The following is a 25,388-nucleotide window of genomic DNA, read 5'->3' as shown; positions in this document are numbered from 1 at the left end:
CTAAGGTGTTGAGTGGGAGTGGATGTATTGTAGCTCCCCGATTACCTACTTAAGCTATCTTTTTTTATAAAATGTAATATTTAAAAAAAAAAATCTTATTACCCTTGCAAGTATATGTATGTGTGTGCTTTTGTTTGTGTGTGTGCATGAGTGTGGGTGTGTGTTTATGTCCGCACACAGAAATAATCTTTTAGAGACACGAAATTCCAGTGGATGTAGTGGTGGTGTGTAATATACAAAACAAATTAGTTTGTAATGTGTTACATCCAATATATGAATCCTGTTCAAAGTTAAAAGCATTTTAAATATTAAATAATTTATGAACGAAACCCATGACCCATATGTACGCTAGTTTTCCTCCCATTAACCATCCAAAACTAAGTACGTGTCTTTCTCATTAATTCACTGTCAATTGTTTTTCTCTTTGCAGAATGAAGAGTCTGTATTAATTGGTGGTTCCTGTCAGATACCAGATCCACTTTACAAGGCGATAGGGTCTGTTATATCGTTCTACATACCCCTCGGTGTGATGCTGTTAACCTACGCTCTCACGGTGCAGCTCCTGGCACGGCAGAGGAAGGGTCTCGGCCAAGGATGGGCAGCTGGATGGCTTGGTGCGCTCCCAATGGGTATTTATTGCATGTTTGTCCTGGGGTTTGTTGAGTCCTGGGGGTCATTTAATTACCGGCGTAATCGTGTGTCTTAATATTTTTTTTATGAAAATTAGGGACAAGACGAGCAGGACGTTCAGCTTATGGTAATTGCGTGCCCATTACAATGCAGTGCCGATCAGGATTTTTGAAAAACCCAAAAATTCTGAGCGGCACTACAACTGCGCTCGTCACCTTAAGACATGAGTTGTTAAGTCTCATTTGCCCAGTAATTTCACTAGCTACGGCGCGTAATAATATACATTACTGCTTCACGGCAGGAATTGGCGCCATTGTGGTACCCATAATCTAGCCGGCATCCTGTGCAATGGAGCCTACCACTGGTTACTGGTATCTTAACATCATGCACACTCATTACCAAATCTTTATACAGATCTTACACAGTAAAATAGTCTAAAGTAATATCTATGCTAAGATTATGCAGCTGAATTATTTTTGTTTGTTTTAATACTTCCGTAAATGAAATTATTTTTTTTTGATATTTCAAACTCAACTTGTTATTTTTTATAGCTTATTGTTACTAAAGACCGTATTTTGATCGTTTTTCTGTTAACTAAATACTCGTAAAACTACAAATTACCATAGTTCATAGTAACAGTGATCGCGCATTCTTGAGACGACAACAAGTGTTTTTATGTAGGTATATTGTTTACAAGTTTAGTGCGAGCCACGCAGATATTAAACTACCTTCAAGTGTATAGTATTATTGAAACCATCTTTAGTTAGTTTATTTTATGCTTAAGATTAGTTTATTTAAGTATTTATGTTTTTGTTATATAGGTATGTAAGCATTCTTATCCGTTGAAAAGAAAGGTCTTCCCTAACACAGGTACTGCGAACTAAAAAGGGAAGTCCTTTAAATTCTATTTACAAAATGCTAAATAGATAAATATTGTTAGCTTGTTATTTACTCTTCAAAATTCTAGCTGTTTAGCAAATGCGCTTTATGAGATACTAGCTAGACAGCTGATAATAATCCGCTATTAAACAGAGGAATTGACAGACAGACAGACAGTGTCTTAGTATTTTAGTTTAGTTACGCTTCGTTTAAGGTAAAAAAATATGAAATCAAAGTAATCCAAAAGATTATTTACGTCATATGCATTGATTTATTAAGTGAAACGATGGTACAGACATGTCGTTCATAGTAAAACGGGGTTTTCATACTGTGTTGGTCTCAATGAGTCTTACATCTTTGGCCCAATGCACCCAGAGGCACGAAGATTGTACAAAGTAGCATATAAACATATTAATATGACTGGAAACTCAAGCTCTGGCAGCCATTCCAGACAAGGAATCAGCCTAGGTATCGAACGCGGATATGCCGCCATTTTTCTTGATACACTTCGTTATTGTGACTTCGTTATTCACTTCATTCACTTTCTATATATATTCTATATATCTATAATACTAACTAATTAATCATATAATAATAAGCATTGTTTTGTTTTGAATAAATATCATTATTAAGTCATATAATAGCTTCTTGTATTATTAAAATAATTTGAAGCTAATCGACAATATGTTTTAATAAACGCTGAAACTGTAAGTTCAGTTCCCCATTTTCAAATGGAAACGACATCTTAAACTTCACTTGATTCGCAAACGGCTTTAAAATAAAGATTAATGGGACTTTTGAACATTTGCCACGCCTCAGCAGTTTTACTAGATGACTTACGAATTTCTACAATCACATTTCAGTTATATTAGTGTCCTTGCAAAAATATATCGTACATTTTAGAAAATTATATCTCAATTTTTAGTTTTGTCGTATTAATTCAAGTTATTTGACAAATCCTCTTTATTTTGGAACCCGACCAAAAATAAAAATACCTCAAGCATGAATAGCTCGTTCAAAGTAGTTAAGAAGTTAATGAGATTAGCGAGGACTAACCCAGAGACCATAAAACAAAAATAATAATGACCTATATTATAATTATGGGAAAATATTTTAAAATTTATTTTCAAACTTAGTTTGAAGAAATATTTTAAATCCCGAATACAACATTTACCAGTGGGAGCTCCTTTGCACCGGATGCAGGCTAGATTATGGGTACCATAATGGCGCCTATTTCTTCCGTGAAGCAGTAATGTGAAAGCATCACTGTGTTTCGGTCTGAAGGGCGCCGTAGCTAGTGAAATTACTGTGCAAATGAGACTTAACATCTTATGTCTCAATGTGACGAGCGCAGTTGTAGTGCTGCTCAGAATTTTTGGGTTTTTCAATAATCTTGAGCGGCGCTGCCTTGTAATGGTAAGTGTTTCAATTACCATCAGCTGAACGTCCTGCTCGTCTCGTCTCTTATTTTCATAGAAAAAAAGGTCAAAAACCTGGATAATTTCCACTTGTTTGCAAATGATGTAAGGTTAATTGGAGTTGCGTCAACTTCCCGATATCAACAATTAATAATACTTTGTCTCGATTGCCAGATAAGATTTTAAACTATACATAAGTATGTTACTCTCAATGAGAGGGACGCCTATTCTACAAAACAGATTTAACAAAACGAATGTTAACTACGTAATGATTTTTTGAATGTCTGTTTTTATGGAGGCCTGTGCACGATCGCTTCTTGAAATGTATATAAATAATATAAATTTTAGTTTATCCTGGTCTGTGATCCTTGGCTGTAGGTATATAGGCTAAAGAAAAACTAGAACGCATTTTTGTAAGATGAAACAAAATAAATAAATACCTGATTCATTATTTCTGCCCCGTGTTACAAAGACTTCGCAAAACTTAATTTAGATTTAAGCGATCTTACAGAAGCCTCGAATACTTTTTTGAACACGATCATCAAAAATCTTCATTATAATTATGATTTAAATGAAGGGGATCCAGCCGAATTTCATTATACAGAAGGGATTTTTCCGAATGTTTGATAAGGGAATTTATTGTTGAATTGAAGTCTGATTAAAATTGGGTCGTGTTTCCGTATAAGATGGTATTACTTTTCAAATTATGGTGAATCCAAGGATGGGTTTAGTTAGGTTAGTCTTATATTTTATAGATTTACAATTTAATCACGTGAGACATTCTTTGTGATACTACTACTACAAAAAAGTTTAAACGTGTGTTGAACACTTGTCTTAAAAAAGTTCTATTACAAATCTGTCTTTCTGTGGTTTACCGTTCAACAATCTTTAGACACGCTTATTTTTAAACACACTTCGAAGCTTGTCTTAGGTGTGTCTAACGGATAGATCAAATTTTTAATGAAAATTTATTGCCGTTTTCAATAACGTATCTCTAGTTACGGATACATTGCTGTCACCGTTTAATGACAAGATCTTGCAATGCTTTATGTCGATAGGTTATTGAAATGTAAGTAAGCGTAAAAGGACAGATTTGTCTACCTCTAGAAAGTTAAACTAAGGATAGATAGGTTATTGAAAACGGCCATTAGATTATGTGATGACAGATAGCTGTCAGCTGTCAAAAATTGATTCTGTTCCTTTATTTCTTCCTGTACACTTCAGTTAATGTTGTGCTTAATGACGTTTTAGTTAAACACAAGCTAAACAGTGTTTATATATAGAGAAAGATAAACTCCATTTTAGACGTGGTTATTGTTAGGTCACTGTCTAACAAAACACGTGTTTAAGCCATGTTTTAATAAATTATTTTTAATAACACCGTCTATGTTTATGTATTTTTTTTTTTTGGAATAGAAGGACAAACGAGCGTACGGGTCACCTGTTGTTAAGTGATCACCGCCGCCCACAATCTCTTGCAACACCAGCCGACACCGACAATTCAAACTGCTCTACGTTACACCCTAACTCAAATGGATCGAGCTGATACTGGGGTGCGCCAGACCAGAGATGACAGCAATACTCCATGTGTGGCCGGACCTGCGCTTTGTAGAGCGCTAGAATGTGGGCCGGCTTGAAGTATTGCCGTGCTCGATTAATGACGCCCAGTTTCTTTGAAACCAATTTGGCTTTGCCCTCCAGATGGCCACGAAATTGGAAATCGCTCGAGATTTCAAGACCCAGTATTCCGATACTAGGCGAGGCTTTAAGGGAAGTGTTGTCGAAGAGCGGTGATACGACAAATGGGGTTTTTTTTAGTGATAAACGCGCAAACTTGAGTCTTCTGGGGGTTAAGTTGGACAAGGTTCAAGGATAGAAGACACAAGTTTCACCCGGCACTGGTCGACGATTTCCCGAGAGAGACCTGCATGGCACGTGTATACGGCATCACCAGTGCTGTCGTATGCGGTAATGGAAGAATTGTTTGTCTTACAGCAGTTAGAATAGTTTTTCTGAATTAACTATTTCTTTAACCATATTTGCTTTTATAAAATATTTGAAAAGGGGTGCACTTAGGGGTAGATATATATGTATTGGTTTTATGGCAAAAGTATTTATTTACTTAAGATACTAAATTAATCTATGACACATGGTAAATAACTATAATTAATGGTTCTATTTGTGTTAAAATGGTTACTCGGACTAGTCCTGTAATGGTTAATGGTAACTAGGACCGGACCGATCAATGGTTACTCGCGGACTGCCTTACTAAAGACAACACATGGTTATGACTAATTAATATTATCTACTAAGCAATATTTGTAATATAATGCTGTTCGATGGATTTACTTCGAACATATGAGTCACAAAATAAATTTAAATTGAATAGACTATTCTTAACTAATTTTATTTTAATATTACTTGAGTGTTTCTATACTCATTTGAAGAATGTAATTAGCACTAACGCTAACTAATTAATGTTTAAAATACAATATACTTGACAATTTGTTATGTTTTTAAAGTGATAACTCACTTTGTTTTATTTGTGTAATTAATCCCAGAAATGAAGATGAATGAAGATGTCGCAAGAGCGACATCTCAAGTCATTTCCTAATATTTTTCAAAGTATTGGAGTTGAGCAGGTTATCAACTGTAAAGTAGATTCTGTAGATGAAGCCACAACCTGTGAGTTGGACAAAGCATACACAATTTATCGGCGATACATCTCTCGAACGGTTGGTTCAGTTGGAAAGAGCGCTCACACGGAACGCGAGAGGTCACGGGTTCGAGTCCCGGATCGTTCATAAAATTTTATTATCAGTTTTATTTGTGTACAAGATACTAATTAAAAATTCTGCTTCGTATATTGTTTTATCTTTAAATTAATTTTCTTCACCTTCTGAAGCTTCACATTGTTTATATCATTGATGCAGAACGGCGATGCACGTGGAGACGATTCCTTAGTCCTCGTGGTGGGACTCCTCAACATTCGGCAGCTTCGACCGACACTGAACTTCCACCAATAGACACCAGAGACCTATGGCTTCAAGACTCCAGGTAAACAATTAGAATTGATGAACTGATTCTCAAACGAAACAAATAATTTGTATTAAGTTACCAGTGGGAACAAATTAATAATATTATTATTTTTCAAAATAAAATATACGTTACAAATTCATTTATAACTCATTGAATTCATAAATATTATAGACGATTTTAAATTTCAATTCAAATGCTAAAAAATAAAATAATGTTAAAAAATGCAATACTGTTTAAATTTTTTCCATAAATCATATAGAAATGTGTTTTACCTCTTCACAAGGCATCTTCAGGAGCTGTTGAGTTCAAAGGTTTTAACACGAAAGCATATGATTTATAACATTTTAATACAATTAAATAAACAATAATTATGTGTTTTTAAGTATGCTTTTAAACTTGCGCCTATTGTAAATGCTGTTTTCACCATTGGATAGTGTGGTTTTCGAGGAAGGTGAGGTTAAGATATGAATTGTTAAGTTTTTGTATACATTAATGTTTAAATTAGGTATCGATATTTGTTGGAGGTGTCGGAAATAATAAGGCGTCTGAGAGCTTTCAACGAAAATGCTGTCTAAGCTCTTTGAAAAACAATAAAAATATATACATAAAATATAATATGGAATTGTGTAACATATAATATAGGATAACATTCTACATCCATTTTAAAACTTTAAAAAATTTTTTGATGTAGGCGTTACTTTGCGGAAATCCATAATTATACAAATGATTCCAGTCACGTGCCACATTTTGGCGAGACATCACGTCCTGAGGATGCCTCGTGTAAAGGCGAAACACGTGTCGAATTGTTTAAAGACAAATATGGCGGAATTAACACTAAAGAAAACTCAAATCATTTGTCCTTTAAGAATTGACAATTTTAAATCGGTAATGTAAAAACTGATTACACAAATACAATATTAATTCTTATTATTTTAAATAAGTTAGATATTAGACTCTTTTAAACCATATCATTGCTTGCGACACTTCCCTTTCCTCACCGTCTTGACTGCTATAAACAAGGAACGGTAGTTGAAGGCTGATGATCATACAGGAATACGATTTTCTTTTATTTTTCACTAATTAAATAATACCACACATTTCTGATGGTTTTAGACTACACTATTCCCGAATATTACGTTATATTTCTTACGTCATATTTCTTTTCTATTGACAGATCAGCATCTATCGGGTTAGGTAGGTCCTTTGCACAGGATGCCGGCTAGATTATGGGTACCACAACGGCGCCTATTTCTGCCGTGAAGCAGTAATGTGTAAGCATTATTGTATTTCGGTTTGAAGGGCTCCGTAGCACTAGCTTACTTATTATTTCTGGCCAAATGAGACTTGACAACTTATGTCTCAAGGTGACGCACGCAGTTATAGTGCAGCTCAGAATTTTTGGGTTTTGGAATAATCCTAAGCGGCATTGCATTGTCATGGGCCGGGCGTATCAATTACCATCGACGTCCTGCTCGTCTCGTCCCTTATTTTCATAAAAAAAAAACCAACAATATTATTATAGTACCAACTATAAATGAGCCAGATTGCAAAAAATAACCCGTTTTCGTACTTTATTATGTAATTTAAAACAGGTTATAATTTAAACATTCTGGCCAAAGCATTATTGTTTTATTAATTTGCAAAAAAAAAAAACAAAGTAATAAGGGTTGACACCCGTCATTACACGTAACAACTAACAAAGGACTCCGACGTTAACAGTAGCAACTGTCATTTGCACTTTTCTGTGTTGAAAATACTACAAACAACAGCAGATAAAGAACATATTTTGTGCTTTAAAAATGTTTCGTTTGAGAATCTTTGTACAAACGCTTTTCAGTGCCAATATTGTATCGTTCATTCTATGTTTTATGTAAAAATATATTTATTTATATTTAAAATTATATTATTTTTTTTTTATTTCAGAAGTTCTTGTTCGTATTTCACAATGACGTCCTATACATAGAGACAATTCACGTCGTGTTAAAACAAAGCCAAAATATAGAACTTGCCATAAATTACACCTAAATAAGCTGAGACTGTTATAACACCTATTCATTGCCGCATTTACTCCAGTTGCTTCAAATATTCTGGTTTGATTAGCAGAAATGTAAAACATTTATTGAATTTAGGTTACCTATGTTCCACTTAGACCTGATTCGGACAGTGACAGTTGACACGCGACTGTGGGGAAAGTGTGCTTACATTGTCTTCAAGCACACTTTTGCCGTTCCGTTATCAGGCTGCAAATGATATGTCCTTATATGTGTATAGAACCTCATTGACATTTCAATTTAAATAAATTATTATGTACAACACTTATATACATACACAATATAATACTCATATAATAAAATTGGAACAAAATATAAACTTTACATTAAATATTTTTAAAAGCTTTCTGTGTAAAAAATTACCAAATCCAAAAAAAAGTACTTTTGTAGTGATAGCTTCTTATGAGAGGTTCGTAACGTAACGCGTTACGGTGCTAGTCTCTCTGGCTTCAGTTTCTCTCACGCATGTGACAGAGGTAGGCATATTCCTCTTTTCTCACTCTAACTAATTGTTACTTTTATAGGATTCAATAAAATATTTTATAACTAAATAGCATTTCCTTACATTATCATGTTAAATATCCGGACGACCGAGCCTTGCTCGGATTTTTAAGAATGTACAAAACTTGAACAAAAAAAAAACTAATAGGACATCTGGATTCGAACCGGGGTCTTCTGCTTTCCGGATCACCCAATGTCCCATCTGAGCTATAATAGTCTTGTATATAGTGGCGAAATTTACCTTTGTATTCTAATGTTATTGTAGCTGTTTCTCATTCAAACATGAATAAAACCATTTTTTTTAAATTGAAACCTAGCTAGATCGATTTATCACCCCCGAAATCCCCTGTATACTTAATTTTATGAAAATCGTTGGAGCCGTTTCCGAGATTCAGATTATATATATATATATATATATACAAGAATTGCTCGTTTAAAGATATAAGATATACAATTTTAAGTAATACACTAAGCTTTTCTCAAGTTAAACAATTAGAATATTAAGTAGTTCAACTTAGATATCTTTAAGTTCTCACTTCTGTCTCGTCTCGCGTTGTTATAGATTTTTTATCTATTACTTCGTTTATCTGTAATAATGTCCGGGAGAAACAAAAACATATTGAATAGTTTTGTTCAAATTTGGCATGAGTTTTCAACAGGTTAGGATAACAATGGTAACATATTATTACGCTGGATGCAGGCATGGTATTTTTACTCCCTTATAGCGTCGTGTGTGATGACATACGGAACGCAGACGTGGTCGCCAACTATGGGCGGCTCAGAAATCTCAGATGCTATGCTCGGAGTTTCCCTTAGAATCAGAAGTAGGAGATCCGTAGGAGAACAAAAGTTACCTACATAGCCCAAATGATTGTGAAACTGCAGTGGCAGTGGGCAGGGCACATAACTCGATGGACAGATACCACAACCAGCGACCACCTACCGCAAGATGTAGTGTTGGTAGGCCTCCCACAAGATGGACCAACGATCTGGTCAAGATCGCCGGAATAGGTTGTATGAGGGCAGCGCAGGACCGATCATCATGGCGATCTTTGGGGGAGGTCTTTTTCCATCTGTAGACGTCTTCAGGCTGATGATGATAATGATGGTAGCGTCCACGTGGATGACATTGGAGGGCAACAACTAGTACTATCAACAAAATTGATTCAAGACAAAGATATAATGAAAAAAATAGTTTTATATTCGAAAAAGATTGTATGACAATTGATGACCTGTCAGTGTCTCATAAAATGATAACGGTTACGTAGGAAATGTATGTTCAAGCGAATTTCTACCTGATTGTTCATTAGAAATAAAAATTACATTAAGGTGAATCACGGTTTAAATTTTTTGATAGTACATAATTGATCAAAAGAAAGCCACAAATCATAACTTTTTTGTAGAAGTGAAAAGAATTGAAAAGGTCAAACGAGGTTAGCAGATGAACAGTTACAAGTAATCCTTAATGCAATCGCTTAGTGAGTGAATGTTAATTGAATTGTAAGATCCAACTCCAAACTTGTCAATATTGATTATCGGCAATTTCATGGGTAATTAGTTCTGATATCTTAACAGAGTTTCTTGATTTGAAATCTGATTGTTCTTCAAATTATTAACTAAAACATGTAAATCTATGTTTGTTAAATCTTGATTTACAAGAAATCAATTTAAAAGATAATTAATGACCGAAGTAATGATAGTACACTAATATTGTATTACTCGTCTTTTTTTTAATTACCTTAAAGTAATTAATAATAATAATAAATCCAAATTTTTTGTGTTACCTTGCATGTTAATTCCGCTAATAATTGTCTTCAATTAATGATCAAATCAATCCTCAGGAGATGTTGACTCGTCAAATTCTGGCAAGAGAATCGTTTATTTTTTGGGAATTGGGGACGAGACGAGCAGGACGTTCAGCTGATGGTAATTGATACACTCTTGATTCTAGAAAAACCCAAAAATCTGAGAGGCACTACAACTGCGCTCGTCACCTTGAGACATAAGATGTTAAGTGTCATTTTCCCCAGTAATTTCACTAGCTGCGGCAACCTTCACACCGAAACACAATAATGCTTACACATTACTGTTTCACGACAGAATTAGGCGCCGTTGTGGTACCCATAATATAGCCGGCATCCTGTGCAAAGGAGCCTCCCACTGGTTTGTCCTTCTTTTCCAAAAAAAAAATATATATTTTGAATTATTAGGACGGCGATTTTGAAATTTGCCGTTCATTTATATTATTTTCTATTAGAATGTCAATACATACTCAACGTCCATATTTTTATCTATTTATAAGTACGGAACTCTGAATATCAACCACCTAAAGCGAACTCAGTAAAATATGAACATAAGTTTCACAAAGTCAGCATCTCAACAAAAAACAAAAAACAGGAATTAGTCGCTCGCATCATGTGAAATTCAAAGAAAATTTAATGTTTCCGTGGCGTGCCACAGAGTACGTTGTAGTTGTTTTACTAGAAAAACGCTGAATTGTATGAAACACTTCAATTAAAATGTTGTAATACTTACTGTGTAGCACTTTGTTTTTCATGAAATATGTGTTTTATGAAATTTACTTGTGTTCGTTTTGTCGTAGGGAATTATTACGTACCTACCGATATTTTATGCAGCTAAGAAAAGAGTAAAAGTTATATAGTTTTTTATTCCTCAATACACGTTAATTTTTGCATAGCAAAAAGACCCAATAACTAAAAATTTACACGGGTTTCACGTATTTGATTTATATACTTCTTCTGTTTAGTGACAAACAGAACGCGATTTCAATGAAATTTTCTGTGTGTCTTCAGGTATAAAAGGCATAAAAGGCATTTATTTTCTCAAAATTGATTCCTTTACAATTCTTTTTGATGTCATTTCTTATATACTAGATACTTAGATTAGATAGCGGCGCAAGAAACTCTCCCAGCATTCTTTTTTTTTTGCGCTCTTTTCAATAAAATTATACAATATTGTACAGTCATTTCTATCGCTATAAAATAATCACAATCTAGTCCCAGGCTGTTCGATCATTTAGATATTCAGCCGTGGAGTAATAGGATTTATGAAAGAGCCATTTTTTTTATAAAACATTTAAATTTATTTATAGATAATGCCTGAGCAGTGGCTGGGACTTTATTATAGAAGTGTATACATTTACCCTTAAAGCTATTATGTATCCTATGAAGCCTACTAGAATTAGTTACAAGATTATTTTAGGTAGATTCGAGAATGGCTTATATTCACAATTGAACTACCTCCTAAACGGCTGGACCGATTTTGATGATTTTTTGTGTATTCCAGTGAATTTGATGATGGTTTAGATTCTCAATTCAGTCCATTTAGCATTCTCCTGCCCATGTTAGTAAACTCCTTCTACCTAACTCGAAACGGGGACTTTGTAGTGAAAGTCAATAGTTTACTCCTTTGTAACGTTTCTATTGCTTACTAAGCTCAAATTCAAATTATTTTTTTACAAAAGGATATGATTTATCGCTTAATGAAAGTCAAAAAATTCCACCGATTTCAAAAAGTATGCCTCAGACCTGAGAAGAACGGGCGTAACAAATTCAGCGGGCTTTTTTTTCATAAAAAATATGGTAATAAAGTAACATCGTACAATTAAACTTATTATTTAATAGCCTGAGGGCGGTCGCTCCATTCCCAATCTGTGGAATCATTGAAAGTCTTTTATGTTATAGTAACTACCACTCAAAGTTTTTTAACGATTCATTGGAGTTTCGTAAAACATTTGTTTTGAAAATTTTCTGGGATCTTGTTGTACAAGCATATACATCGCCCCACAACAGACTTACTAACTCGTCTTAGCCGAGGCATCATAAGTTTATGTCTATATCTCATATAAGGTTCATATAATGTGATGTATGCCTTAGATATTAACATGACCCTATAAATTATATGTCTGTTTGATTCCCTGTCGTTGCCGTGCCTGTATTTGTGTTGTAAACTGCAGCCAACACACTCACACTTTTTAACTTTGCTGGGCATGAATATTTAGGTTCAGTGTGTTTCCGTATTTATCATCTTTTTTTTTATGGAATTGGAGGACAAACGAGCGTACGGGTCACCTGTTATTAAGTGATCACCGCCGCCCACAATCTCTTGCAACACCAGAGGAATCACAGGAGCGTTGCCAGCGTTTAAGGAAAGTGTACGCGCTTTTTTTGAAGGTACCCATGTTGTATCGTCCCGGAAACACCGCGCAAGGAAGTTCATTCCACAGCTTAGTAGTACGTGGAAGAAAGCTCTTTGAAAACCGCACTGTGGAGGACCACCACACATCCAGATGGTGGGGATGATATCCTAACTTGTGGCGTGTCGTGCGAAGGTAGAATCTTATACATATATATTTTTTACCCGCGACTTCGCGTTGTATAGTTACTTTGGGCAATATTTTTATTATTATTAAGGATACTGTTCTATAATACACATAAAAACTGCTCTTTCCGTTGCTGGCAGCGGTTTTCTAGGATACAGCGCATATCCCTTGTCATTGTGGACAGTCTCTTTAATAGTGTTTCCCTGTTTACCCTGTAACTTTAACCTCGTATTTCATCCCCATGTAGGTCAAAGTTTTAAAAATGCTCGAACAAATGTTTATAAATTATTTCTTATCCAGTGCTACACAAAGTTTAATGGTTTTATCTTCGATTATGACGAATTTCCAAACAAACTGCCATTCCCTATTTCAACCCCTCCAATTTTTTTGCAGGTAAAGGTAGCCTATGTCATTTTTCATACTCTAGTCTATCCCTGTACTAAATTATATCTACATAGGTTCGGTGATTTAGGCGTGAAAACGTAACAAAATTATATTCAAATTTATAATACTAGTAAGGATTTATGTACCCAATTGTTATAGTTGTAAATGTAAAGAGTAATAAAACTATTTTGCCCTACTGCCTCTTCCTTCCATTTAAGGACTTTACTGCCCCAATTCTTATGCATTTCATTAGTGATTAGCATAGCCCTTTCCATTGCCCTCTGGATGATCTTAAGCTTTGTCATAAGAAAAATACTTACAATTTCTAAATTTAACATAAAACTTAAATAAAAAAAAGTTCAATCAAGCAATATAATGGAAAAAACGTAATAAGCAGGAAGTTATTAAAATTAATAATTAACATGAAAATATTTTTATAATTATAATCTTAAATGAATCATGAATGTGCACATTTATCTTGTAAATTTTTGTTCCCGAAATTGATCGCTATAAAAAGTTTTCATTTCAAAATAAGGGTTTCACTCAGAAGTGAAAACTTGAACATTAATGTTGTGCATTTTTTAATATTTTGGAATGGTAAGGGGAATAATTTCGCACGCATTGCTTTATTTTTCAGTATAAAAGTACTATGGTTAAATACGATATCTTATATCTTTAAACGAAATTTCAGAATTATTACAAATATCTTACATTAAAAATCTTATCTCTCAGAAGAATCAACTTTCATCCATAATAAACTGTAAAAATATTTCACTGCTGAGATATTATTAAGACGAAATTACCGCGTTTTTTTATTAGATTTATTAAGACGATTTTTTTTTATGTCACCGGATTACAGACGCTACTTTTGATGGCAATTACAACAAACAGAAATTTTGAGCAATTTGGAACAAAAAAATATATACAGCAAATAAATTTTGGGGTGATTTTGTCACAAAGAGAAAAAATATGAAATTAGATTGACTGTCCAAAATAGAGCTACTGTGGATGGATGTTTTGGAAAATTTTGAAATAAGCGTGACTAAACCTATGCAAAGGCGAAGGATACACTTTCATAAATTATTGGGCTTAGATCTAAAAGGATCAATTTAATGTCAATTAATAGCTTATAAATTAACAAAGCATCAATGATAATTTGAGGAATTTCGGCAATCTGAAAGCAGTGTTATAGGAGGTTATGTAAAAGTGAGTTTATGCAATATATTTGTAACAACCTATACTAAACAACTGTTTTTCGAAATACGATTGTTATTTTGTTGGACTGAAATGAATGAACAGGTTGTTTACAATATTGAAATAGAAATATATTAATAGGGAGTGACAATAATATAACATATTGCAGCAAAACTTGGTAAGCGTCATGAAGCTATATCAGCTCGTTAAGGGGCATGAGGAGAAGAACTGATAAGAAACTCACATCCTATCTTTTAAATCATAATATTACAAATAAATATAATCAATAAAACAACGGGAAACACTTAAAACACGTTCGCAACACTACGAAACAAGTGATTGACATTCTAGAGTCTGGACTAGTCAAAATGTATTCTGTGGCTGTCACTGTCAGCACAGATTAAAAATACAGAACGAGATTCAGAATCGATTTTTTGTTCGATCGATTTCTTTATAATATATAATATTATTATTATTTAAACTACAGACAATGTTGTAATTGGAATGTATTTAATATGTTACTTTTATTGAATCAATCATCTGGTGCAAGTGGTACAATTGTTTAAACTCATTCACGTTAATCGATTAAAGTAATCGATATCCCATTTTATTCGTGAATTTTAAGATAATGATAACTTAATATTATGATATCTCGTCTTCTAGATTATGGATAAGGCTAATTTTTAATATTTTGAAATATAAAAATATGACGGTTCTTTTAAACCATATCTCAACTTATTACATTTTGGCCCAGAAATCCCCGTCTCCTTTAAATTATTACAAAATTTATGGATTCAAAAGCGTGTCTCTCAGAACGCATCCAGCATTTGATCCGTACAAACGACGCATGATTCGCAAATATTAGTATGTTTGTTCAACTGTTTGTTCAACTACACAAGAGTATCAAAATGTTTATGCAATTTGCAAGGATTGACACTGGTGGCTGAAAGCAGACTTAATTAATCCACGCCTTCATGAGAAAAGAGTTTAGATGGGCAAAAAAATAATTAATCCTAAAACAATAATTTTTCTTTTTGAGGTTCAAAGGACTGAATATACCCAACAGTGGCAGACGTGTTAAATTAACTACGACTTACATCAGTCTAGACACAAAGCAAAGTGTTAAGAGAATATTAATTGAAACCTTGATGTAGTTGGAGATAATAATAAGATGTTATTGCATATAAGATGGTATACTTCCTCATATTTTTATACAATTTTATTGAACAAATGCAGTATATTTCGACAAAGCCCAAAAAAGAAAGGAATACTCAGGCTTAAGTAGGAAATTTAACCTTTATTAGTTTTTGAAGTGAAAACTTCTTTAGCGGCGTTGAGCACTTTTATTGGGATGGGTATAAAATGTTAAACTCGCGTCAGGACACGTAGCCTGATCAAAAATTCGAAAGACGGTGAAATTATGAATGAAAGATTTATATACTTCATCCGTTGGACCAGAAGTTGAATCATTTTGATTGCGAAGCCAGAACACCGCGAAGTCGAGGTATCTTCAGAAAGCCTTGCACGATTATATTTTACTCTTCATCTGGATATGTGGCGTTCTTCTACAGTGTGGTCTTCAAGATGCTTTCTCCCACGTACAACCAAATCATGGAAAGTATTTTCATAAGCATGGATTTTACAAACCGCTGCAAAAGGCATAAAGTGCATTTATTTTCTAAAAATTGATTTCTTTAGATTTTTTTTGATGTAATGTCTAATATACTAGTTACTAATACCGCTTCTGAAACAAATGGTGCCCTAAAAAAGAAGAAGCGGCGCAAGAAAGTCTCCCAGCATCCTTTTTTGCGCTCTTTTTAATTAAATATACAATATTGAACTGTCTATTGCTATAAAATAATAATAATCTAGTCCCGGGCTGTCCCGTCACTAAGATATATAGACTGAGTCATTTTTAAATAAAATATTTAAATTTATTTATAGATAAGGCCTGGGACTTTATTATAAAAGTGAAGCTTAGAGACGGCAACGTTTCTAAAATGCTGATAGACTTTAACTCGGTGAGAAAAACTCTCAGTAACCTTATTAACTATAACACTATTGACACAATTATTTTTTTTTAATCATGAAAAGTGCAGTAATGCCTGTTCACTTCTAATTCAGGCGTTATCGTACGCCTACGTTGCTCACAAAACGAGCGTAGACCTTGTACTCAATAGTGACTACGGTTTTACTACGGTGCTACAGAGAACTACGTTTGCCGCTGAGTGTGTATGTTTCGTCGAGTGTATGTTTATTTTCATACAAACCTCTCATTTTATAATACACACTTACAAACTGTAGTAATATTGAGAAAGTATTAATAATGTTGAAGTAAAGCAACTCTGTGAGATAAAAGGGCTTTTATTAACATTAAGGTTAATAAAATGATTAAAGTGTTATCTTTACGAAGGTCCGAAGCCTTACGGTGCAAACGTTTGTATGAAGAATTAAATCAAATCAAAATCACTTTCAGTTTGCTACGGAAAGGATTGATCTTTAACGAGACGATATGGCAACAAACTCATTGCCACTCTTAAATCAACATTTACAACTTCATCTTTTTAGAAATCATTTCAATTACAATATATTATGATGAAATAAATGTTTTAATCTCAGATATGGATAATTTTATATCTGTTTATGTAAGCTTACTTGTTTATATAGTTTTATCATATCCATATATAGTATACCATACATTAGGCTTTTCACGGTAGACTAATTTGTGACTAGTAGAAGTCCCAGATTAAAGGGTGTCGTAAGATTCGACTTAAGGCATTTACCAGTGCTTTATTTAACTTTAATCGCTGCGTCTTGAATAAACTATACTATAATTATTCAATCGATGAATAAAATTGTAGGAATAATTCAACTTTTTATTTTTATGCGTACTAATTCAAATTTTTATGCATACTATGTTTTCGTGCAATCTATCATTTTCATCTTATCCATTCTACATCACTAAAACAATCACCTCAACTACTCGTAAAACTCTTAATCAGCATTAATACTATCGTCAAGAACATATTCAATTCGTTCTGTGAAACTATTACTGCAGTCTGGATATCCGTTTGCCAAATTATTTTACTGCAGCATCGCTAAGTAATTGACCATTTGTGGAATAATTGTTAATCGTTGTCATATAATACGAGCTTGGATTTTGGCCAATTTTAAAGAAATAATAATAATGATAAATTTGTTTGCATCATATATATATATGCAATAATCACTATTACTTGTTACACAAATAAAACTGAAAACAAAATTTTAATGAACGATGCGGGACTCGAACCCGAGACCTCTCTCTCTCCAACTGAGCCAACCCGTTCGAGTGTCGTATCGTTGAAAAAATCTTGCTGTACGCTTTATTCAACTCTCAGATAGGCACGGAACGCGAGAGGTCGCGGGTCCGAGTCCCGCATCGTTAATAAAATTTTGTTTTCAGTTTTATTTGTGTAATTAATCCCAGAAGTGAGGGCTATCAATTTAAAAACATAACAAACATAAAAAAACAAAATACAGAATTTCGAAAAGACATAATTGTTAACAATATTTCTGGATTACGCAAAATATTGTTCACAATTTTGTTGAAGTTCACAAGCTTTCACTTGGGACTTGTCTTCATAACGACATTTTATCATCGTTATATTCATTGTTGATAGTATTATATATTTCAGTGCTATTATTGTGTCGTCTAAGATCATCCAGCTCATATTATGTGACGAGTACTGCATTCAATGTTAAGTGTTGTGTCCACTGACCTCTACTATGTATCACTGGACTGGCGGCTGTCAAAGTGCTTTTGTGCCTGTTTGATATTCGCCATTTTGGCACTGTTGGCCATGTAGCGAGAGTCTGCGGTAGTAAAACTTGCTATGATAACCTCAGCAAACATCGATAGATAGTGGTGAACTATTTACAAAAAGTAAATAAAACAAGAAACGAACGAAATTAAAACTAAATGCAAAATAATTCAGAGTATTGTACGTTCCTTTGCAGCCATTTGTATTATACGTCAAAATTTGTTCTCTGGACGCTCGCAAGTGGCGCTTCATATAGGCACAAATAATTTGCTGTCAAACATATGAAACAGCCTGTCCAGTGGTATTTATACAGATCAGTGGTTGTGTCATATCTATGTTGTGTTGCACAGTGAACCTGCTCCATCCGCAATGAGTGCACTTCATCATTTTGGTGCTGAGATGTTGCGTCTATCCCGAGGCTTGGAAGCCTCTGCTGCTGCAAAGGCAACAAAAGGGTACTAGCACTTTATTTTGTTCTGCAAACTTTAGATATATTGTGTTTCTTTAAATAAAACAATGTGGTCTACATATCAATATATACTATTACATACAATTTAGCAACAAGTTTTGGGAATAGCAACTGTTAGCAATTTTTATTAATTATTACTGTTGTTATTTCTTGCCAAGTTTGGTCATTTGACAAAAATGTATACAGTTCTATATCCCTCGCATTTTTTCGCGTCTCAGCCTTTCCACAATATCATCCTTCCATCTTTTTCACTCCTCCTCCTCGTGTCGTTTTCCTTATAACTGAGTGTCGTGACTCCCCAGCTGCCTCAGTTTCTCCCGTACGATTTCCCTCCATCTGTTACGATCCTTAGCTTCATGAAGGGCATAGTGGAAGTTGATATTCGGAGAAGATCGTATTTGGTCCGACCATCTCGTGGGACTGCGTCCTCTGGGACGTTTGCCACTACCTTGCCTGTCACCATCAGCTCTTCAAGATTGTGACTCTCTTTACGAGCAATTTATCCGAAAAATTATCTTTTCTATTTTATTCTCTTAAGTTACGAGAACATGACAGACCAAAGTCAAATTTCCTTAATAATGTCTGCAGCCCCTGTTCTTCCTATAATATAAAATTTTTGTTAGTTTTACTTTATCCCTTTATCTTATCTTTTACTTCTCTCCATTCTATTTCGGGATATTTTTAGAGCTTTTTAGTATTTTTTGTAAGAAAAAATATTCAGACTAGCAGTAAATATAAATAATTCATGAATAGTGAACAAAAGCACAGAAAAGTAATGAGACACGGAAATTGATTATAGTTAATTTTTCAAACGCTTTCAATGTTGTTGTTAATTGTGCCTAAACCTCGTTTTTAATTAATTAATCACGCTTTAGTCCAACATTTCATATTTGTTTTTAGTGGTCTTGTTGCAATTCAGTAATTCGTGGAATTTTCAAAATAATATTTTTTTACCATGTAATTTCCGAAACAAACTACTATATTTTTTAAAATAAAAATTGTGCGTCCATGTTTGAAATTTAAATAGCTTAATATTTTCAGGGTTAATATATCAGAAAAAGGTGGTATGCTGACACCTGGGTCATTAAGCGTCTCATCAAGTTCGCCATCTTCCATGATACATGACAGAAGACGGCCATCATCGACTTACGATACAAACACTCCACTTCATCGAGCAAGAAGTGCCTCCGACGATGAGGGCAATGAAGGTTTGTTAGCACCAGTTACATTGACTGCGAAATCTAGAAGTTCCGAAGATGGCCTCCTCCTACCTCCACCTTGTACATGTCCATACTTTGGTTCAGAATCCACCCCTCCAAGAAGAACAACAGAAGTTATTATAGTCCCTGGTGGGAGCATAAATGGCTGCAACGGCTACCCGAGAAATGGCAATCTGAAGCCAGAAGAACCGACCTCTCAATATCTTAGAAGACCGAGTAGAGGAACATCCTCCATGGTAACTTGGGAGGAAGCTAGAAGATTTAGGCGTGGTTCTAGTTTCGGAGGTGCTAGAACTACAATATCTACACCTATCAGGAATGTGAAAAACCAAAGATCGATCAACTCCCGACCTCAAAACAATACCACTGCCACACCACAAAGACAAGCTCCACGAACCCATCATTCAAGAAACTCAAGTGTGATCTCACGGAACTCATCACGACACGGGAGAATACTTCGATTAGAACAAAAAGCGACTAAAGTTTTAGGAGTTGTGTTTTTTACGTTTGTCGTACTCTGGGCTCCGTTTTTTATCCTTAACATGGTACCAGCGGTATGTCCCGAATGTGAAAGAAGAATACCAAGTTGGGTATTCGATTGTGTGCTTTGGTTAGGTTATGCTTCTTCTATGGTTAATCCTATATTCTATACTATATTTAATAAAGTATTTAGGCAAGCTTTTAAGAAGGTACTTATGTGTCAGTATTGTAAAAAGAAAAGATAGCCAGCGCCCTGGGAGCGTATGCGACCTGCTTCAGACCCAGGCTTTGCTGCGCTCTCAGTTAATAGAAACTTACGATCTCAATTTGTGTGAGATTTCAATTATTACACTTTTAATATTTAAGAGGCTAAGTACATGAAATACATCTCAAGATTTTTCTTCAATCTTCGTTTGTCCATCGTTGGCAATAATACTGTATTCTTTTAAGGCGAACACGAGAACCACTTACGTAGATATTCTCACAAATTCATTGCAATTAAATTGTAAAAAAAATACATAGAATTTTGGTCTATTATTATAACTATTTTATATTTAAGAGCGTTCCTACAAGAAATATATAAAATATAATTAAATTATAAAGGTATCACAAATTTTTAGTTATTTTTTTATCATGAGTCATAGTGCCATTGAACCCCTAGACTTTCTACTAGTATTATACTAGAATTTTTTTTCTATTTAACCCCATACACAAATCCAGTATTATTTACATTATACCCTACAAGCTGTTGTCAAAAATACCTACGCTGTCATAACACTACTGTAGTATAAATACAATAATTAACAATAAATTATTTGGTCATATAAATAGTTCCTTTTTCTCATGAAGTTCGTCTTTTTTATGATAATAAGGGACGAGACCAGCAGAACGTTCAGCTGGTGGTAATTGATACGCCCTGCCCATTACAATGCAGTACTGCTTAGGGTTCTTGAGAAACACAATAACTCTGAGCGGCACTACAATTGCGCTCGTCTCCTTGAGACATAAGATGTTAAATCTCGTTTGCCCAGTAATTTTAGGTCTGTCACAGTTTTGCATGTAGTACCTATTGTTACAACAATTATTATTGCAATTACTAATAATAATAAAGTCTTTTATTAAAAGTGGGGGATATATTCTCAGAAGCTCTGTAAATTAATAATAAACAGCTTGAACCTCGTGTTAGATTGAAATGTAAGCTGTTATAGATGATTTTATAAATTAGATACTCTGTATATAAATTATTCTCAGTACGTTCAAACTCTTCATAGTTTTAATTAACATTACTAAGAAGACGCTTAAAGCATTTGACGATATAATGTTAATTGCTAGCACAGTATATGTAATATCAAAAGTTAATTAACTCGAGATGATATGTTCATGAATTGTCTACAATATTCACGACAATTATTTGTAAATGAATGCGATTATTAATTAATGTTCGGGTAAATTTAGTCTAGTCATACAAAGGTTGAGGAGTCGCGATGAATTATGAATACGTAATTGTTGATATAATTGACTGTATGATAAACGTTGTACGTGTAATATATTATATAATCCTTTTAGAAAATCAACACTTTCTGACTGATCTCATGTTGAAATTTGAATCAGTAGTGATAATGTATAATAGTTAAAACATTAGCGGCTTTACAAATAAACTTGGAATAAAGTTATAACTGATGATAAAAAAAGACAATGCAAAATGTTTACAATACCCTTGAAAACACTGTCAATACAATGTTAATTGTGAAGTTTTCCGAATGACAAGCTGCCTTGGAAATAAACGCGGGAAACGTTATACGTCCGAACAAACCATTCGTAAGCAAAATGTGTATTTGTGAACATTTTACATATTCTTGGTTTATGCTTAGTTATAACTTTATGCCAATTTTATTTGTAATGCCGGTATAGTTTAAATTGGATAGTTATTATAGTTTAGAGTTTATTGATATCTAGAAGCCTTGATTTTGTTACTGACTTACTGATGGTCATCAAAATTCTTAGCGTACTGTATGTACTGTACCTAATGTCCTAGAAAAGTGGTTTAGTATGTAAACTAGTATTAGTAGAGAAACAACAAAACAATCTAGTCGAAATATATTGCTTGGTCCTTTCGTTCATACTAGAACCTTGCATAACAGAAAAGTAATAAACATTGGATCAATTTTTTACGTTGGCCCGAGTGAATATTGCAAAATGGCCAAGCTATATATTTTGATAAAGGTGTAGAGTTTGTGAAGTTAGGCCTTGTAGAGTTAGGGCATTTAGAATTAGAAGCTTGGATCCTGTGCTCAGCTCTACATGATATCTGATAACGCAACACTTATTTAGGCAACATTCTACATGAAAATGTGTTTGGAGGGATATTATTTATCTGTATTAAATATATAATTATAATAATAAAATTAATATTAATATTTAAGAACATTTTGGCAATGTGCTTTCTTAATTTCTTTTGAAAAATCTTGATTAAAAGTTACGCCCTAATAATTTAACAGTGCAATTTTCGTGCAATCGAAATTCGTAGGTGATTTCTATTTAGATATAACTATATCATTAGGTAAACCACTAGGTCTCAGAATATAAATAAAGTAAAGAACAGTTATTTCTTGTTTTGTTATTTTGCAGCGAATATTTATATTCTAATATTGTTTTGAAATGATGATTGCGAAACTGAAGTGTTCAAGTCTCCAAGGACAGATAGCCGTTAGGTCAGCCAGAAGACGCAGTGTTGGTAGGCCTCTCACAAGATGGACCGACGATCTGTTAAGATCGTCGGAATAAGTTGGTCCTGCGCTGCTCTCAGTACGGGACGGATCGTCATTGAGATATTGGGGGAGGCCTTTTTCCAGCAGTGGACGTCTTTTGGCTGAAACTATGATGAAGATAATTGAAATATGTATATGAAGTTGGTATTTCTGTAAAGTGTATTATTTCATCAGTAACAAGTTCGTAGTTCGTGAGACAGGCTTGCACTTAAGTATTTCTCTTTTTCGTTTACAGTAATGTGACGATTGTTGATGGCAATTCATAATTTGAAGTTAGCAGTCGCTCATTCACATATCAACAGCCACCTAAGGGTTCTTTGTTGAATAGGTTATTGGAGATATTGTGAGTTTTTGTTGTTTTAGGAATACTTAATATACAAATGCAAGTTAATTAACCGAGCATGTAATTCGATTTGACTATGCTATTATGTCTGGTATCAAGAAGTCTCTCACAGCTGAAACACAGTTCATACTAGTATAGCTGCCTTTGCTACCTGTATATAACTTATATACTTGAGAAACATGTTAAAAAGGCATATAAGGCATTTATTTTCTCAAATTTGATTCCTTTACAATTATTTTTGTTGTCATTTCCAATATACAAGAATACTAATACTGCTTCGGAAACAAATGGCGCTCTGAGAGAGAAGAAGCAGCGCAAGAAACTCTCCAATCATTCCTTTTTTGCGCTCTTTTTAATGAAATATGCAATATTGTACTGTCATTGCTTAATAAGCAAAGTCTAGTTTCAGACTGTCGGATCACTAAAATATTCAACTGTGGAGTAGTAGGACTTACGACAGACCCATTTTTTAAATAAAAAAATTAAATTTATATAGAGATAATGCATTAACGGTTGCTGGTACTTTATTATAAAAGTGTATACATTTACCCTTAACGCTATCTATGTAAATATCATAAATGTATTTTATTAATTTGTGTTAATTTAAACTTTTATTATTATTTATTGTAATATTTGAGATACAAAGTAATTATTAATTTTATATTCATAAAAATATATTTTATTATTCTGTTCTTAGAACTAGATTTAATACTAATTTGTAAATTTTCGTTAATTCAAATTAAGTTATCATAATAATTATTACGCAATTTTGTAAATAAATTGATGTCAATATTGTACGTAGGTGTGAGTATGTAAGCTAATCAATTGTATAATGTAAAATTGTAATAAAACAATATCTAACTATTTATTAATAAAATATAATTATATAATCTGATTTTCTATAACCGATCCCTTTGTTACACTGTGACGTATACATACAGGTTTTCATCATAGGTTTAATATCCATGTCTTCTATCGCATTTGTCACGGGAAGTGTTCTGAAGCCAAATTCCACCTTCGCATGATACGCCACAAATTAGGAAGATTTTCTATATCGGTATATGATTTATTTGTATGTTTTGTTAACTCATCGTATCGATACGGAGGTTCATTGCCTTTGTTTCTATATTAGCTTATTAGACAGGCCATCATATTGCCAATTGGTGGACTACATCGTCTACATAAAGTATAATTATTACTCCATGGTATAGATTTTTGTATCTCAGATGTAAGGTAGTCCATCAAGGTTGAACAATAGCGGGTTCAGAGTTGAACCCTGGTGGACTCCCACCTCCTCACAAAATTTCATAATTGAGTCCTGCTGGGCCACCGCACGCTGTCACATAATGTCAGCTATCATTGTCATAACATTCTGGTACCATGTTTGTTCGAAATGCCTGCCAAATCAGTAGCATTGCATCCAAGCATTTATAGATCTATAAAAACCATGTAGAGCACTTTCTTATCGTTCCTGTGGGCTTCCATTAAGATGCGGGTGGTGTGGATTGGATCCGTAGTTGACTTTTCTGTGACGAAGCCACACAGTTATTCTATAAGGCCCCTTACCTGGCGTAGCCTCTGCTTCATCACTCGTTCCAGTATTTTGAGGCTATGATGTACCTATTTGTTAAGCTACCTTTTATAGAATTGAACCAAAAAGCTGTTTTCCATAACTAAAGATCGCTTTTTGATGGTAGTTTTCTTGAACAGCGTGTTTAAAAATTAGACTCCAGCATCTCCCAGTAACTTCCATAGTTCCACAACCAGATCATCAGAACCGGTTACCTTATTATAAGCCATATTAACAAGTTTATTAATTCAAAGGGGTTTATCTCGTTTAGCAATTTAGAATACCCTCCCAATATTC

At 33.9% G+C, this 25,388-nt stretch overlaps 1 protein-coding gene across 1 annotated transcript in view; it reads left to right on the top strand.

The window, feature by feature from the left end:
• LOC126979403 (5-hydroxytryptamine receptor 2C) overlaps positions 1–24,153 on the top strand; it is a 141,476-nt gene extending 117,323 nt beyond the window's left edge. The window contains exons 5-7 of the mRNA XM_050828687.1: positions 431–629; positions 5,861–5,984; positions 19,752–24,153. Of these exons, the coding sequence (XP_050684644.1) occupies positions 431–629; positions 5,861–5,984; positions 19,752–20,655 (1,227 nt within the window). The 3' untranslated portion in view covers positions 20,656–24,153. The remainder of the gene's footprint in view (positions 1–430; positions 630–5,860; positions 5,985–19,751) is intronic.
• Positions 24,154–25,388: the final 1,235 nt, after the last annotated feature.

Source organism: Leptidea sinapis, chromosome 3 (assembly GCF_905404315.1).
Source record: "Leptidea sinapis chromosome 3, ilLepSina1.1, whole genome shotgun sequence".
NCBI lineage: Eukaryota > Metazoa > Arthropoda > Insecta > Lepidoptera > Pieridae > Leptidea > Leptidea sinapis.
Note: the sequence above shows the minus strand (reverse complement) of the source record. Positions and strands in the feature narration are given on the sequence as shown.